At 37.3% G+C, this 12,751-nt stretch overlaps 1 protein-coding gene across 2 annotated transcripts in view; it reads right to left on the bottom strand.

The window, feature by feature from the left end:
• Positions 1 to 12,254, bottom strand: part of NUDT3 (nudix hydrolase homolog 3) — a 250,981-nt gene extending 238,727 nt beyond the window's left edge. For both annotated transcript variants that reach the window (XM_089833188.1, XM_089833189.1), the window contains exon 1: positions 12,138 to 12,254. In XM_089833188.1, coding sequence (XP_089689314.1) covers positions 12,138 to 12,199 — 62 coding nt within the window. In that variant the 5' untranslated portion in view covers positions 12,200 to 12,254. The remainder of the gene's footprint in view (positions 1 to 12,137) is intronic.
• Between the last annotated feature and the right edge of the window lie 497 nt (positions 12,255 to 12,751).

The following is a 12,751-nucleotide window of genomic DNA, read 5'->3' as shown; positions in this document are numbered from 1 at the left end:
TGCCAGAGGGGTCATTTTTATCATAAACATAGTGTAATATACTGTTGGAAACAGGAGAAGACGAGCTTTCCAAATATGCAATCAGAAAATGCACAAGTATTCAGTGGTAAAAGTTATAAGTAGTTTTGTAAATTCTGGGGCATTCTTAGCAAAATGAGTAATTTTCACAATTGAGCATCAAAACCAGTTATAAGGCATATATCGGAGTTTGTTGGCTCCAAATTTGGGGATTCATTTTTCCTATAAAGCCATTTGGTGGGTGCTTTAGCATGTGTTTTAGCATCAGATCTAGTAACTTCTTGCAAATCAGTTATATGTTTCGATCATTTTGAAGATATTTCAAGCATTCTTTAGCAGCAAGGATAAGATCTGATTTTTAGTCGTAGAAAGAAAGTAGAGAGAGGTTTTTCATCAGCAGGTGGAAGAGTGTCAAGTGGACAAATGAGAAAATCAGATCTGATCCGGGAATTCTTCTTGTCTTTTAATTCTCGTCTCTTCTCTTTCTCTAGGGTTGCTAATGGTTGGTTGTTTCCAGACTATTGAGCAAAGCTCTAGCTGTGATCCCACCATTCATGCCCAGTATTTCTCTTGTAATAAACAGCAATTAATGAATTACATAGATAGTCCTAATCTATTCAGTTGTTTCTGGGTTAATTTCATGCATCCTTTATGTATTTGTTTCAAGGAAATGAATAAAATTGCAGCAGCAAGTTCACCTTCAGTCTGATTCTTGTCTTTTGTTTATGTTGTTTATAATCTTTTGTGATTTGTGAACAAAGAGCATAAATCCAGTTGCAATTTGCTTTGGGTTGTATGTTTTGGTATGTTTTGCTTATGATTGAAGGAGCCACGTAAATGTTTGATTTACCATAATGGGGTTGCAGATTTCATGAAGGGATAGTTCAAGTATGAGATTCAGAATTGATGCAAATGTCTGATTCATAAGGTGAATGGATAGATTTGGAAGTCTTGATATATGAGATGTGTCAATGATTTCCAAGGATGTATTTTATTGATTTATGGAATTGCCCAATAGATAAGGCATTGATCAGCTACATGATCTATGTGTTTTGTGGTTCATGTCTTGGTGATGCTAAAATCAATATTATAATCAAAATCCTTTTCCCTTTATGTTGAAGAGCTGAAAAAAGTTGCTCGAGTTCATAGGTCATATTACTAGCTATTTCATGTCTATGTTGTTTGCATAAGCAAAGAAGATAAGGGTTTATCTACTTTATAAGATTCAGTTGTATGCTTTGAAATTGGTACCATATGAAAGAATCTATAGGTTCACTCACCTAGGTTTTGCAGAGCCTGAAGGAGTATAGCCTTATAGTTGGCCCTGGTGTCTGAATGGGTATGTTGAACATGGGAATTAGCTGCCCCTAGATGTATTTGTTCATATCATTGGGTTATTAAAAAACTGTTAATTCAGGAGCCAACAACTCCATCTTGTCTTTCCAACGACCTGCGGATTCGGACTTTGTCAACAGCACCAGAATGTAGAATGGAAATACTACCCAAGTTCACAAAATAATAAGATGCATACATAGAAATAACATAGAACATACCTTGTTACCACAATACCAAGATGACGAGGAAATGATTTACTTTATTCATATCAAAACATCATGATTACATTATCAATATTCCAAAGTGCTTATAAAAGGGTCAATTGGTTGGAAAAACCAACCGACGCATTCCCTCACTTCCTAACTACCCAACCCGCTCAAGCTTAACAAGTGTTAAATACAATATTACTTTATTCTCTACTACAAAATCAAATTGAAAATCAGATTCTGAAGTTGGGATTGGAATTTCTGGTTTTGAAATTTGGCTTTGGAAGTGGAATTACTTCCTAATTCTAGAGATTGGACTTGGAATTGAAAATCAAATCATTCTTTCATTGTGGAAATGGAGATGGGAAGTAGAAATCAAATTCAAGGAAAGTAAAATTGGGTGGGCAAGAGGTGGAGATGCAATAGAGATCTCCACAAACTAGGAATGCACATATCTGATTGAAGAGAAATGGATTTTAGGGTTTGGAAAAGGAATTCTGATTTGGAATTTGAATTTGGATGTGGAAGAAGTAAGGCAATTCGGAGGGTGTTCATTGATTTTCAAATTTCCAAATTATGCAGTTATTCCCCCCAAGTCTTAGTGTGCTTTGTCCTTGCATTTTCTTTGTTTTCACATGTAAGGTACAAATGGACAATGTTTAGGAAATGGCACATAGAGGATGTTTAGGAAATGGTGCATGAAGGCATGTTTTGGAAATTTCTCTTTAGATTCTTCTCCCCGCCATGACACCTCATGCACCTCTTTTTGCTCTTTTCATTTTCTTTTGTCTTCTTCCTTTTGTCCTCGGCACACTTGCATATGGTTCTTGGATTGGCAGGTTTACGTAACATTTTGGATATTCCTTATTGCTGGTCTATCCCCTCCAAGTGTCTAGAGCCGCCATTTGCTATTGACTTCTGCATTTTGCATTCTTTCTTTCTACAATGTCTTGGTCCTAGGCACATGGAGGCATGGCACATGGACTTTACGATTTTATGGTTCATCCCCACTACAAAGGTTGACACACCATTTCCGTTGGGTTCTATTTTTGGCATTCTTTGCATATTTCCTTGTCTTAATTTGTATGTCCTTGAAATCACAAAATTCCCTCCAAGGTCTAAGGACCACTTCTCTAAGCTCATAACCAAAACTCTAAATTTCTTATCCTTGGGCATGTTCCCTCTCAACTTACGTGATTCTTAAGTGATTCTACTGATCAAATTGGCATTCCAAAGCTTATAAAACTTGCCTCTTCAGCTCCTTGGTTTGGTTCCCAATATGCTCTTCTAAGAGCAAAATGACAAAAAAACTCTACCTAAGACTAATCTGCATGAACCAATGAAAGTTTCTTCATCTTTGTTTCAGCTCCACTTCTTCATCATCATAAAGAAGCTTCTATATCTCTAGCAATATCTCTTGATGCTCAAATTTACCTAGCTTTCGGTTGACTGTGATGGTTCATAATCCCCAAATTGCTTCATCTTGAATGCCTTTCTCCATCTTCAGGACTTCTTTATTGTTCTCAGAGTAGCCCCCAAGCCTAATTGTTTTGTTGTTCTATGGATTTAAGACTGTTAGGTTCCTTCCCATTCCATTTCTAGGCAATTTCCAAAGTTGTTCTTCACCTTATCTCTGCTTATGTAAGGTAACCTCTTGATTTCCAGATGCTGAGATACAATCCAGATCTAAGCAAAAACACTCCAAATACAGAATGACAACGAAAACGCACACCCAAACTAACCTAAAGACTCAAAAGAAAATTGGGAGGTCCCTATCCACACGAGTTGTGTAGCAAGCCACAACACCCAGCAATCTAAATCATTTTCATCCATACCATCTTTCTGAACATGTACAAGCTTTGATTCTAGCCCCTAGTTCTACTTATGAAAGTTTTGAACTTTTCCAAGGCTACATGCCATTCTTGTTCTTTGACATCTAGCTTATCTGAAAGTTTTTGATCTCGAAATTTCACCCTTTATTAATGCTTCGTGCTATCTCTTTTGATTTCCATCTGTCATTCTTGCAATGATACTAACTAGTTCTACTAACTTCTCACACAGCTCTTGACCGTTTGGCTTTAGCTACTGAGAAATTATCTCTGATTCTCTTCACTCGCCTCTTGTGCAAAGGGGTTCTCAACTTTTAAAGTTGCAACTGTAAATTAATAAAGAATGCCAAAGAAATTTTCAAAACAGCAAGATGCATAAACACAGATGTTTATCGTGGTTCACCACAAATCATGGCTACGTCCACACTGAGAGCAGAGGAATTATATTGATGAGAAAATAGAATGAGTTTACAATACATGCCATCAGCATTTATAGATCAAAAATGATCAGCTGAAGAGACACAATAAAAGAAGGGAAAACACTCATGTGACTGTTGGCCTTCAATATTCAACAATCTCCCACCTGAAGACAACAGATACACTAGCTGATCATCCATTCCCTTGCTCTACATGCTGACCTACTTCTTTTTAACAAGGCCAAGAGAAGTCCTCGCACATTCGAACTTCTCCTTGGCAACAACCTTTGTCAACATGTCTGCCGGATTGATCTTGGTATCAATTTTCGCAACCTTTAGTTTCCCTTCTTCTACCACATAGCGAACATAGTGAGCATGCTTGTCGATATGTTTGGAGTGTCGCTGAGAGGAGTGATTGTGAGCCATAAAAATTACATTTTGACTATCCGAAAATAAAACATAATCATCTTGTTGCCAATGTAGATCGCTAAGTGTTGCAACCAAATCATCTCTCTAGCTCCTTCAAAAAAAACCAAGTATTTGGCTTCAGCAGAAGAAAGTGCAACACAATGTTGCAGTCTTGAGGCCCAACTAATGACAGCCCCGGCAAATATGAAAGCATAACCAGTAGTAGACCTGCATTTTTCTCGATCTCCGGCAAGATTTGAATCACTGAATCCTTGCAGGTAAGCATGATTTCTACCAAAACACAATGCATAATCAGAAGTGCCTTTGAGATACCACAATATCCACTTTACTGCTTCCCAATGAGGCTTCTCAGGATTGCTCATGAATCTACTAACTAACCCTACCGCATGAGCAATGTCGAGACGTGTAGAAACCATGGCGTACATTATGCTACCAACCACTGATTTATAAGGAACATCATGCATAAAATCCTTCTCTTCTTGTGTTTTGGGACACAAATCAGAACTTAGGCGGAAGTGAGGAGCAAGAGGAATAGGAATGTGTTTAGCTTCAGCCATACCTAACCGCTCTACAACTTTGTCCATGTATGACTTTTGTGACAAAGTAAGCACCTTTTTCTGTCTATCTCTAGAGATAGTCATCCCAAGAATCTTTTTGGCTACCCCTAAATCTTTCATGGCAAACCGTGAAGCTAACTCTTTCTTTAGCTTACTGACTATTTGAGGAGAAGTGCCAGCAACTAACATGTCATCAACATGGAGTAGGAGAATGACAAACTCACCACAAGGAAGTCTTTTATAGTAGACGCAGGGATCTGATTCTGTCATGTCCCCTATTTTTAACAAAATTTAATAATTCATTAATAAAATTTTGAATACCATATAAAAAAAATTAAAAAGTGATTAAACTAAAATGTAATTATAATTTATTAATATAATACATTACTAGAATAAAGAAATATAATAGTGAAACCTATTAAATTAGAAAATAATGATAAATAATAAATATTAATCAACTATTAAATAATTATAAATTTGATAAATATATATATGAATAATATTAAAATAATTCATAATCAACATTATTTACATTAAACATTAATAAATTTCATACCAAATATTAGATATGAATAGCATATTAAAAAATAACATATCAAAAGATATCTTATAACAAAACCTAAACATATCGGACATTATAATGATTTTTTGAGGAGCCACCACCCTTCACGTAGATATTAAATGGAGGTTCCGAATTGAGGGAGAGGGTGAACAGTTTTCATAAAAAATACAGTCTGAAACTATAGCTTCCAATAATATCAGAAAGAAACATTCCAGACGGGTAATAGAAAATTGGAAGGAAGCATTACGTATAGGTAATGGGCTCATAGTCTTGACAGCAGTAGAAGAGCATTGATACATCCAGATTGGAATGGTAGACAGAAAATCTCAATCAGAGACCACTGAAACAGACTTCCATATTGAGAGAGCTAGGGGCCCAAACAATCAGAAGTTAGCTCTTCTTCTCATAGCTGGAGCCGCACATCAAACAATTCTAGTACATATTATTGAGCAGAGATCTCTGTAGTATCAAATGCACCATTTACAATATAATATTCAGGAAGTATTAAAAACATATAAGAAGGAGATTGCATTAGAGAGGAGATACACTAAGGGTAGACAGCATCGGCTTTGATACACAATTGTCAGTGTTCATATCAAAGACAATGGCAAGGTACTGCTCTCATACAATAAATGAACATATATTGCTAAAGATTGAATTCCTTATTGGAGATTGGGGAGAACATTAAGGAGAAAGAAGCCCTGCGGAGAATAGACTACATGACCATTTCAGTAGGAACAAAGAAATATCAGACCCTAACATCCCAAACACACATCGTTTTCAAAAATTTAAACTACAGGATAACACTCAGCCATCTTTGATAACAACGTATAGAAGAAGTTTAAGAAGGGAAAGCAAAGCATCGGGCATCCAAATTGATCTTGGTTCAAAGAACAGCAGAAATAGTAACCTTCAGCAATAATTTTACCCAGATGCATGTTAAACTGATATAGGGGTCACACCACTAGTTTATTTTTTAAAACATCATAGTGGATTACAAGCAATATGTATTGATATAAAACTGAACTACCTTTTGTTGCAAGGTCATAACATTGCATTTAATATTATAGTTCATTGGGAATAAAAATAAATCGCATTCTTTAGAAGAGGGATACTAGCAACTCATTATATGTTTTACATTGGAGTTATTATCATTACCAATAGCGTAAACCTGTGAGTAAGATCAACTATTACCATTTGTTTGGCTGAGGGAGAGAAGTACCATAATTGGTATGTTTTCCTAAGACAGACGACAAGGGAAATTACAGATTCGCACCGAATGAAGTTGTGTTCGGCTATGAACCGATCAAACTTAACGTACAACTGTCTTGGAGCTTACTCAAGCCCATACAAATTCCACTTCAGCTGGCAATAGAGATGTTCTTTCCCCTTTTGAACAAAGCCTTCAGGCTGTTCCATGTACAATTCGTCATTGATGTTACCATGTAGAAAGGCCATCTTGACATCAAGTTGTTCGAGGTCAAGATTCCAAAATGGTTACCAATCCCAAAACTGCCCAGATTGTAGTCATCCGTACAACTAGTGAGAAAATCTCTGCAAAATCTAGCCCCTTTTTCTGAGCATACCCTTTGACAACTAGTCGAGCACGGTACCTCTTTTTGCTGCCATCTTCCTCTTTCACCTTATATACACAACGGTTTTTCAGAGCTTTACGGTTGGGTCGATGCAGAACTAGATCCCAAGTTTTATTGGTTTTAAGAGAGTTCATCTCTACTTCCATTGCAATCATCCACTGATTTTTATCAATACTTTTGCAAGCATCTCTAAAATTAGCCGGCTCTACTTGATCAGAGATTAAAATCTCAGGCTCTGCCTCCTCGAAGTAAAGTAACTCATAATTTGAATATTGGGCAGGCATCCTCCTTTGCCTTGTAGATCACCTTAAGTCTGGATTGTGTTGCTCATTCTGAGAATTACTTCTTAGCAATTCGTAATCACTGCCCTTTGAAGATGTTCTTGTCCTCTATTGAATTCAATGACCAGACGTATCCATCGAATTACCCAAATTATTCCCAACACCAAGGTAAGATGGAGTCGGGTTTGATTCTTCAACTCCAAAATCGTGATTTTCCACTGCTCTGTCATTGTTTAGCCCGTGCTCTACTTGATGACATTGATCAGGACACAAATCATTTTCACTGCCAATTCTAGGCATGAGTGCAGTAGATACATGTTGGAGCCACGGGTTTATCTTTGACTAGGTACGGACATGTCAATGTTATGTGAATTCTAGACTAGTTCATGTTGCTTGCTACCATTCAAACCACTAGTGTTATGTCTGACATCATTAACAATCTGCTCTATCGCTGTTTGGTGGAGGCCGAAACCTGAAACTGGTGAAGGAGAAGCCCCCGTTCTTTGTTGGCCATGTTTACCATTGAAACCGATGTCTAATTTGCTGGATATCCTGTGTGATCTGTCAATGTCTGATCTGTCAGCACTTTGTTCATCATCTGCAAGGTAAAAATCTTGTCCCATCTGCCGTTTGGGTGAAAGATCCCCAAACTCGCAAACACCCTGCCCAACACCATGTCCTACTAACTGGGATATGCCATGAGGTTCAGTATATTTTGTCTCTGCCTAATATCAGGTATGATCAAAGCTGTGATGGGCATTCTCATTGCCAACATTTGTGTCCCATATCTCAAACCCATGGTTTATATCCAACGTAATGTTGTTGGAGCCATCATACTGATGTTTTTGAGAACGTTTTTCCCTGTGTGAAAGAGTATTATTTAATGGCAGTGAACTTCCCTCAAACAATTCTTCAGACTGCTGATTATCATGATAAAGATTCATGCTATCAGAGACAGAAGATGAAGATAGAGTAGGATTTGGTGCCAAAACAGAGGTAGGAGTAGACACCATAGGTTGAGACTGTGGGTTTAATGAAAAATTATTCTCATTAAAAAAAGATATAGGAATAAAATCTTCAACAACTCTTTCTTGTGGTGTTAATTGAAGAGTTGGAAACTTTGTCTCATTAAATATCACATCTCTACTCTGTACAATCTTCTTTGCAACAGGATCCCATAATCAAAATCCATACTAATCTTCTCCATAACCCATGAAGATACACTGTTGTGATTTTGAATCCAACTTACTCCTTTTTTCTTTAGGAATATGAACAAATGCTTGACACCCGAACACTCGAAGATGTTAGCAGGAAATCCTTCTAGCCAGCCATTCCTCTTGCAAAATTCCAAAGTCCAAACGAGATGAAGGACTTCAATTAATCAAGTACACTGTTGTATTGCAAGCCTCCGCCTAGAATTCTTTGCCTAAACTGGCATTAGATTGCATACATTGAACTTTTTCAAGTATAGTTCGATTTAGTCTTTCCACTACCCCATTTTCTTGAGGGGTGAATGGCACAACTTTCACCCGTCGGATACCTTGATCTGCACAAAAGTTATCAAACTCCAACAAACAAAATTCACCTCCATTATCGGATTTTAAACATTTGATTTTGTGCCCGCTCTAATTTTCAACAAGAGCTTTAAAAATTTTTAATTTTGAGAAGACTTCAGACTTTCTAAACATCATATAGATCCAAACCTTTCTAGTGCAATCATCAAGAAAGGAAACAAAGAAATTTGTGCCTCCATGAGAGGTTACCTCTGTCAGACCAAAGACATCTGAGTGCACTAACTCCAATGGTGTTGTCTTCTTGTCATGACCATGCTTCAAAAAGCTGACACATTTTTGTTTCCCATGAAAACAATGCTCATAGAATTCTAAATCTGTCGATTTGAGACCCAAAAGTTGATCTCAATTAAGCATAACCTCTAGCCCCTTTTTGCTCATGTGGCCTAATCTTTGATGCCAAAGTGCGGCATCGCTGTCCGCAACAATCATTGCAACTCCCACCTCATCATTAGTTTCTACAACATATAGGTTGCCAACTTTATCCCCTTTGGCGATAATCATGGAACCCTTGGTAATTTTCCTTGTGTCCGTGAGGTGTAAGAAAACCTTGAGCATATAACTGACTTATGGAAATCAAATTTCTTTTCAATTTGGGAACATGCCTAAAATCTTGAAGCAATAATTGAGCACCTCCTTATATTGATAACAAAATATCACCCTTTCCTACAATTTTACAAGCTTTGTTATCACCCAAATAAACATTTCCAAATTTACCTTCCTTGTAGTTTGTGAAGGCTTCACTGCAAGAAGATGCATGAAATGAAGCCGCGGAGTCAAACGCCCATGAATTTGAAGTTGTGTCACTTGTCGCAAGAACCAAAACACCATCACTGTGGTCATGAATGATGTTTGCTCCACTATCCAAAACCTTTTCTTGAGTTCTTTTATATTTTCTGCAGTCCTTTTTAACATGACTAGCCTTTCCACAAAACCAACAACCGCTTTGTCTACCCCGGGACCACGATCTTCTAGCTGATTGTGACCCTCGATTGTTGTTATTTTTGTCTCCATGTTGAGTTCTTCCTCTATTTTCTGTACTAACCATCGTTAGCGCATCGCTGAATGAAGACTCTTTATTAGTTCTACTTCTCCTCATGTCTTCACTAAGCAATGTAGAAAACACCTCATCGTAGACCAGCGTGTTTTTGCTGGTAACGGAAGTGCTGACCGCTATTACCACACCATCCTAACTGTCCGGTAAGGAACATAATAAGATGACCGCCTTATTTCGTCATCTTGAGGCATACCAATGGAGTGTGCTTGACATAAAAGAGTATTTAACTCATTTATGTGATTCGACATCGTTGTTTCGTCCTTCATCTTCAACTTGTAAAGCTTCTTCATTATAAAAATTTTGTTTGCAGCAAATGTTGTTTGGTACATTCTATGGAGCTTGTCCATACTTCCTTTGTTGTCTTTCCATTAAATCACAATGAACAGCACATTCTCAAAGAGCGAAAGAAAAACCTCTACCATTGCTTTCTCATCAATTTTAGTCCAAGTCTCATCTATCATGGCGGTAGGCTTCTTCGCTTTACCTTCGATTGCTATTGCAAGATCATGCTTGACCAATAATGATTGCATCTCTACCTTCCACAAACTGAAATTCTTCCCCAAGGATTTCTGCACTCTTAATTCCTCCATGACTTCGGAATTTGATCACCGAAATTGATTGCAGGCTCTGATACCAATTGTAAATTAATAAAGAATGCAAAAGAAAAATACAGAACAGCAAGACGCATAAACACAGATGTTTATCGTGGTTCACCACAAATCATGGCTACGTCCACACAAAGAGTAGAGGAATTATATTGATGAGAAAATAGAATGAGTTTAAAATACATGCCATCAGCATTTGTAGATCAAAAATGATCAGCTGAAGAGACACAATAAAAGAAGGGAAAACTCTCATGTGACTGTTAGCCTTCAATATTCAACAGCAACATGATAGAATAAACTAAAAGATCTAGCCTAATCATTTCCATAACTTGCATTGAAATGGAGTCCTGGCAGTTCTAGTACAGAATTTGTTATGTCCCCAACTTCCTTTTGTACTATAAAATTACTTTTCTTTTTAATAGTCCGAAAATTGTGATAAGGTATAATAGCACCATATATTGGAGCACACTCTGCAATCAAGTAGGGTAAACGCACAAATGCCGGATTTGCAGAAATAAAACAGTTGAAACTTTACCATTAGTGGGACTGGTATCGTTCTTCCTGTAATTAGGCAGTAATCTCAGGTCATTCAGATCACATGCCTCCTGTTGACCACCACAAATCCCATACTGACATTCTAATCGGAATAGGTCAGGCATCAGAAATTAAACCCTGAGACTGACTTGTTCTAATTTAAAAGAGACTACAACCAACTTGGCCTTACGGGGAAGACTTGTGTACCCTATAATGCAAGTCACGGATTCAAATCTGGATGGAACACGATTGTATAGCTTGCGGAACAATAGCACAATATTCCCTTCCCAAGTGACCCTATTATGCGCAAGAGATGCGGTTGTTCAAACGACGGGAGAGAGATCCCAAGAATAAGGAGGTAGAAAGTAAAGTCCTTGTCTTATTGGTCCCAAGAAGGTGGAACACCTCCAATCGAGGAGAGCCTTTGGGGCATTTATGTTCTCTCCCTCCTCTCTTCCAGTCATAGTTGGAAGTATCTCTCATCTTATCAGATACAGCTGACAGATTACTTGCCTAAAGTAAGTCCACACGCCAAATTGATATGTGGCTTGCCAGCAAGCTTAACAAACCCGCATTTTGCCATCAAATTCTTTTGTCGAAGCGATACGATAGGAATGTTGTTAATTGTATGAATGTTTTTAATGTAAGCTCGATACTTTGCTACGGATTAGACTCAATCCTGTAGATAAGCCCATCAATGTTGCTGCCATTAAAATCTCACATTCAGCCCAAAATCATATCATATCCATCATATCTTCATTGCACAGAAAGAGCGGAACTTATCATAAAATAGTGTATTTTTACCAATAATAATTTGGACAAGTACAGCAATCAATATATTATCATTTATCGAAACGCGCATTTCTTTTATCGCATTCAAACAGTGTCCTGCTGGACTCTTGACGTTAAAGAGAAGAGTTCTATGAAGATAAAAATTCCTTCAGAATGGGATTTATGTACAATAATTTTATGATAAAATGTCTTATGTAATTTTCTTTGACACGGAGAAATGTAAACAGATGTTGTGTTGCTGATAGATCATAGTAGTCAATAAATAGGTGAATAGTGTAGATTCTTATAAATTGAGAAGCTTAAGTGATGGTTTTCAAACGGAGACAGTAGCTATGAGAATATTTTACTACCTGGGCTCTGCAGTGCCTGTATGTTGGCCAGTGGGCGTTAGCACGTCCAAAAACTCTTCCATCGTGCTTCCAAATCTTTCGATACAGAACGAGAAATAAAATATGGGCGTTCCGATCAAGCAGCCGAACCTGCATGTCCGAAATAAATAACCTGCCTTATTCGAAAAGAAAAAAAATATATTCTCTTTAATAATACCGAAAGTAATATTACAAGTCAAAAACACAAAAACAGATGAGGACGAGCATGTGTATACAAATGAACTGAATATTGTTCGACTTCTCTTTTTTTTTTTCCGGTGAACTGCTCTTTATAGCAAAATCCTCACCATTGACAAATTTATGATGAGAGGTTTTGAGTTCAGTAAGTGGTGTAGGGGAAGAGGTCTAGTAGTCATTTTAGTAAACTTCACATACTTAGAATTCTTAATTTGTAAGTTGAAAGTTGTGCATTTTTTGGGTGAACATCCGTAGATGATTTAAGAGCTTAAAACTAAGGTTTAGGCATTTCCACATTTGCGTAGCTCTCTGTAGAGGTCGTGGAGTGCGAAGTGGTCGAAAAGTGTCATTTCAAAATGTTTGTAAGATACCCATTATGTTCACCCCTCAATAGTCGC

This window comes from Cupressus sempervirens, chromosome 5 (genome assembly GCF_028749045.1).
Source record: "Cupressus sempervirens isolate cs-2001-9-10 chromosome 5, ASM2874904v1, whole genome shotgun sequence".
NCBI lineage: Eukaryota > Viridiplantae > Streptophyta > Pinopsida > Cupressales > Cupressaceae > Cupressus > Cupressus sempervirens.
Note: the sequence above shows the minus strand (reverse complement) of the source record. Positions and strands in the feature narration are given on the sequence as shown.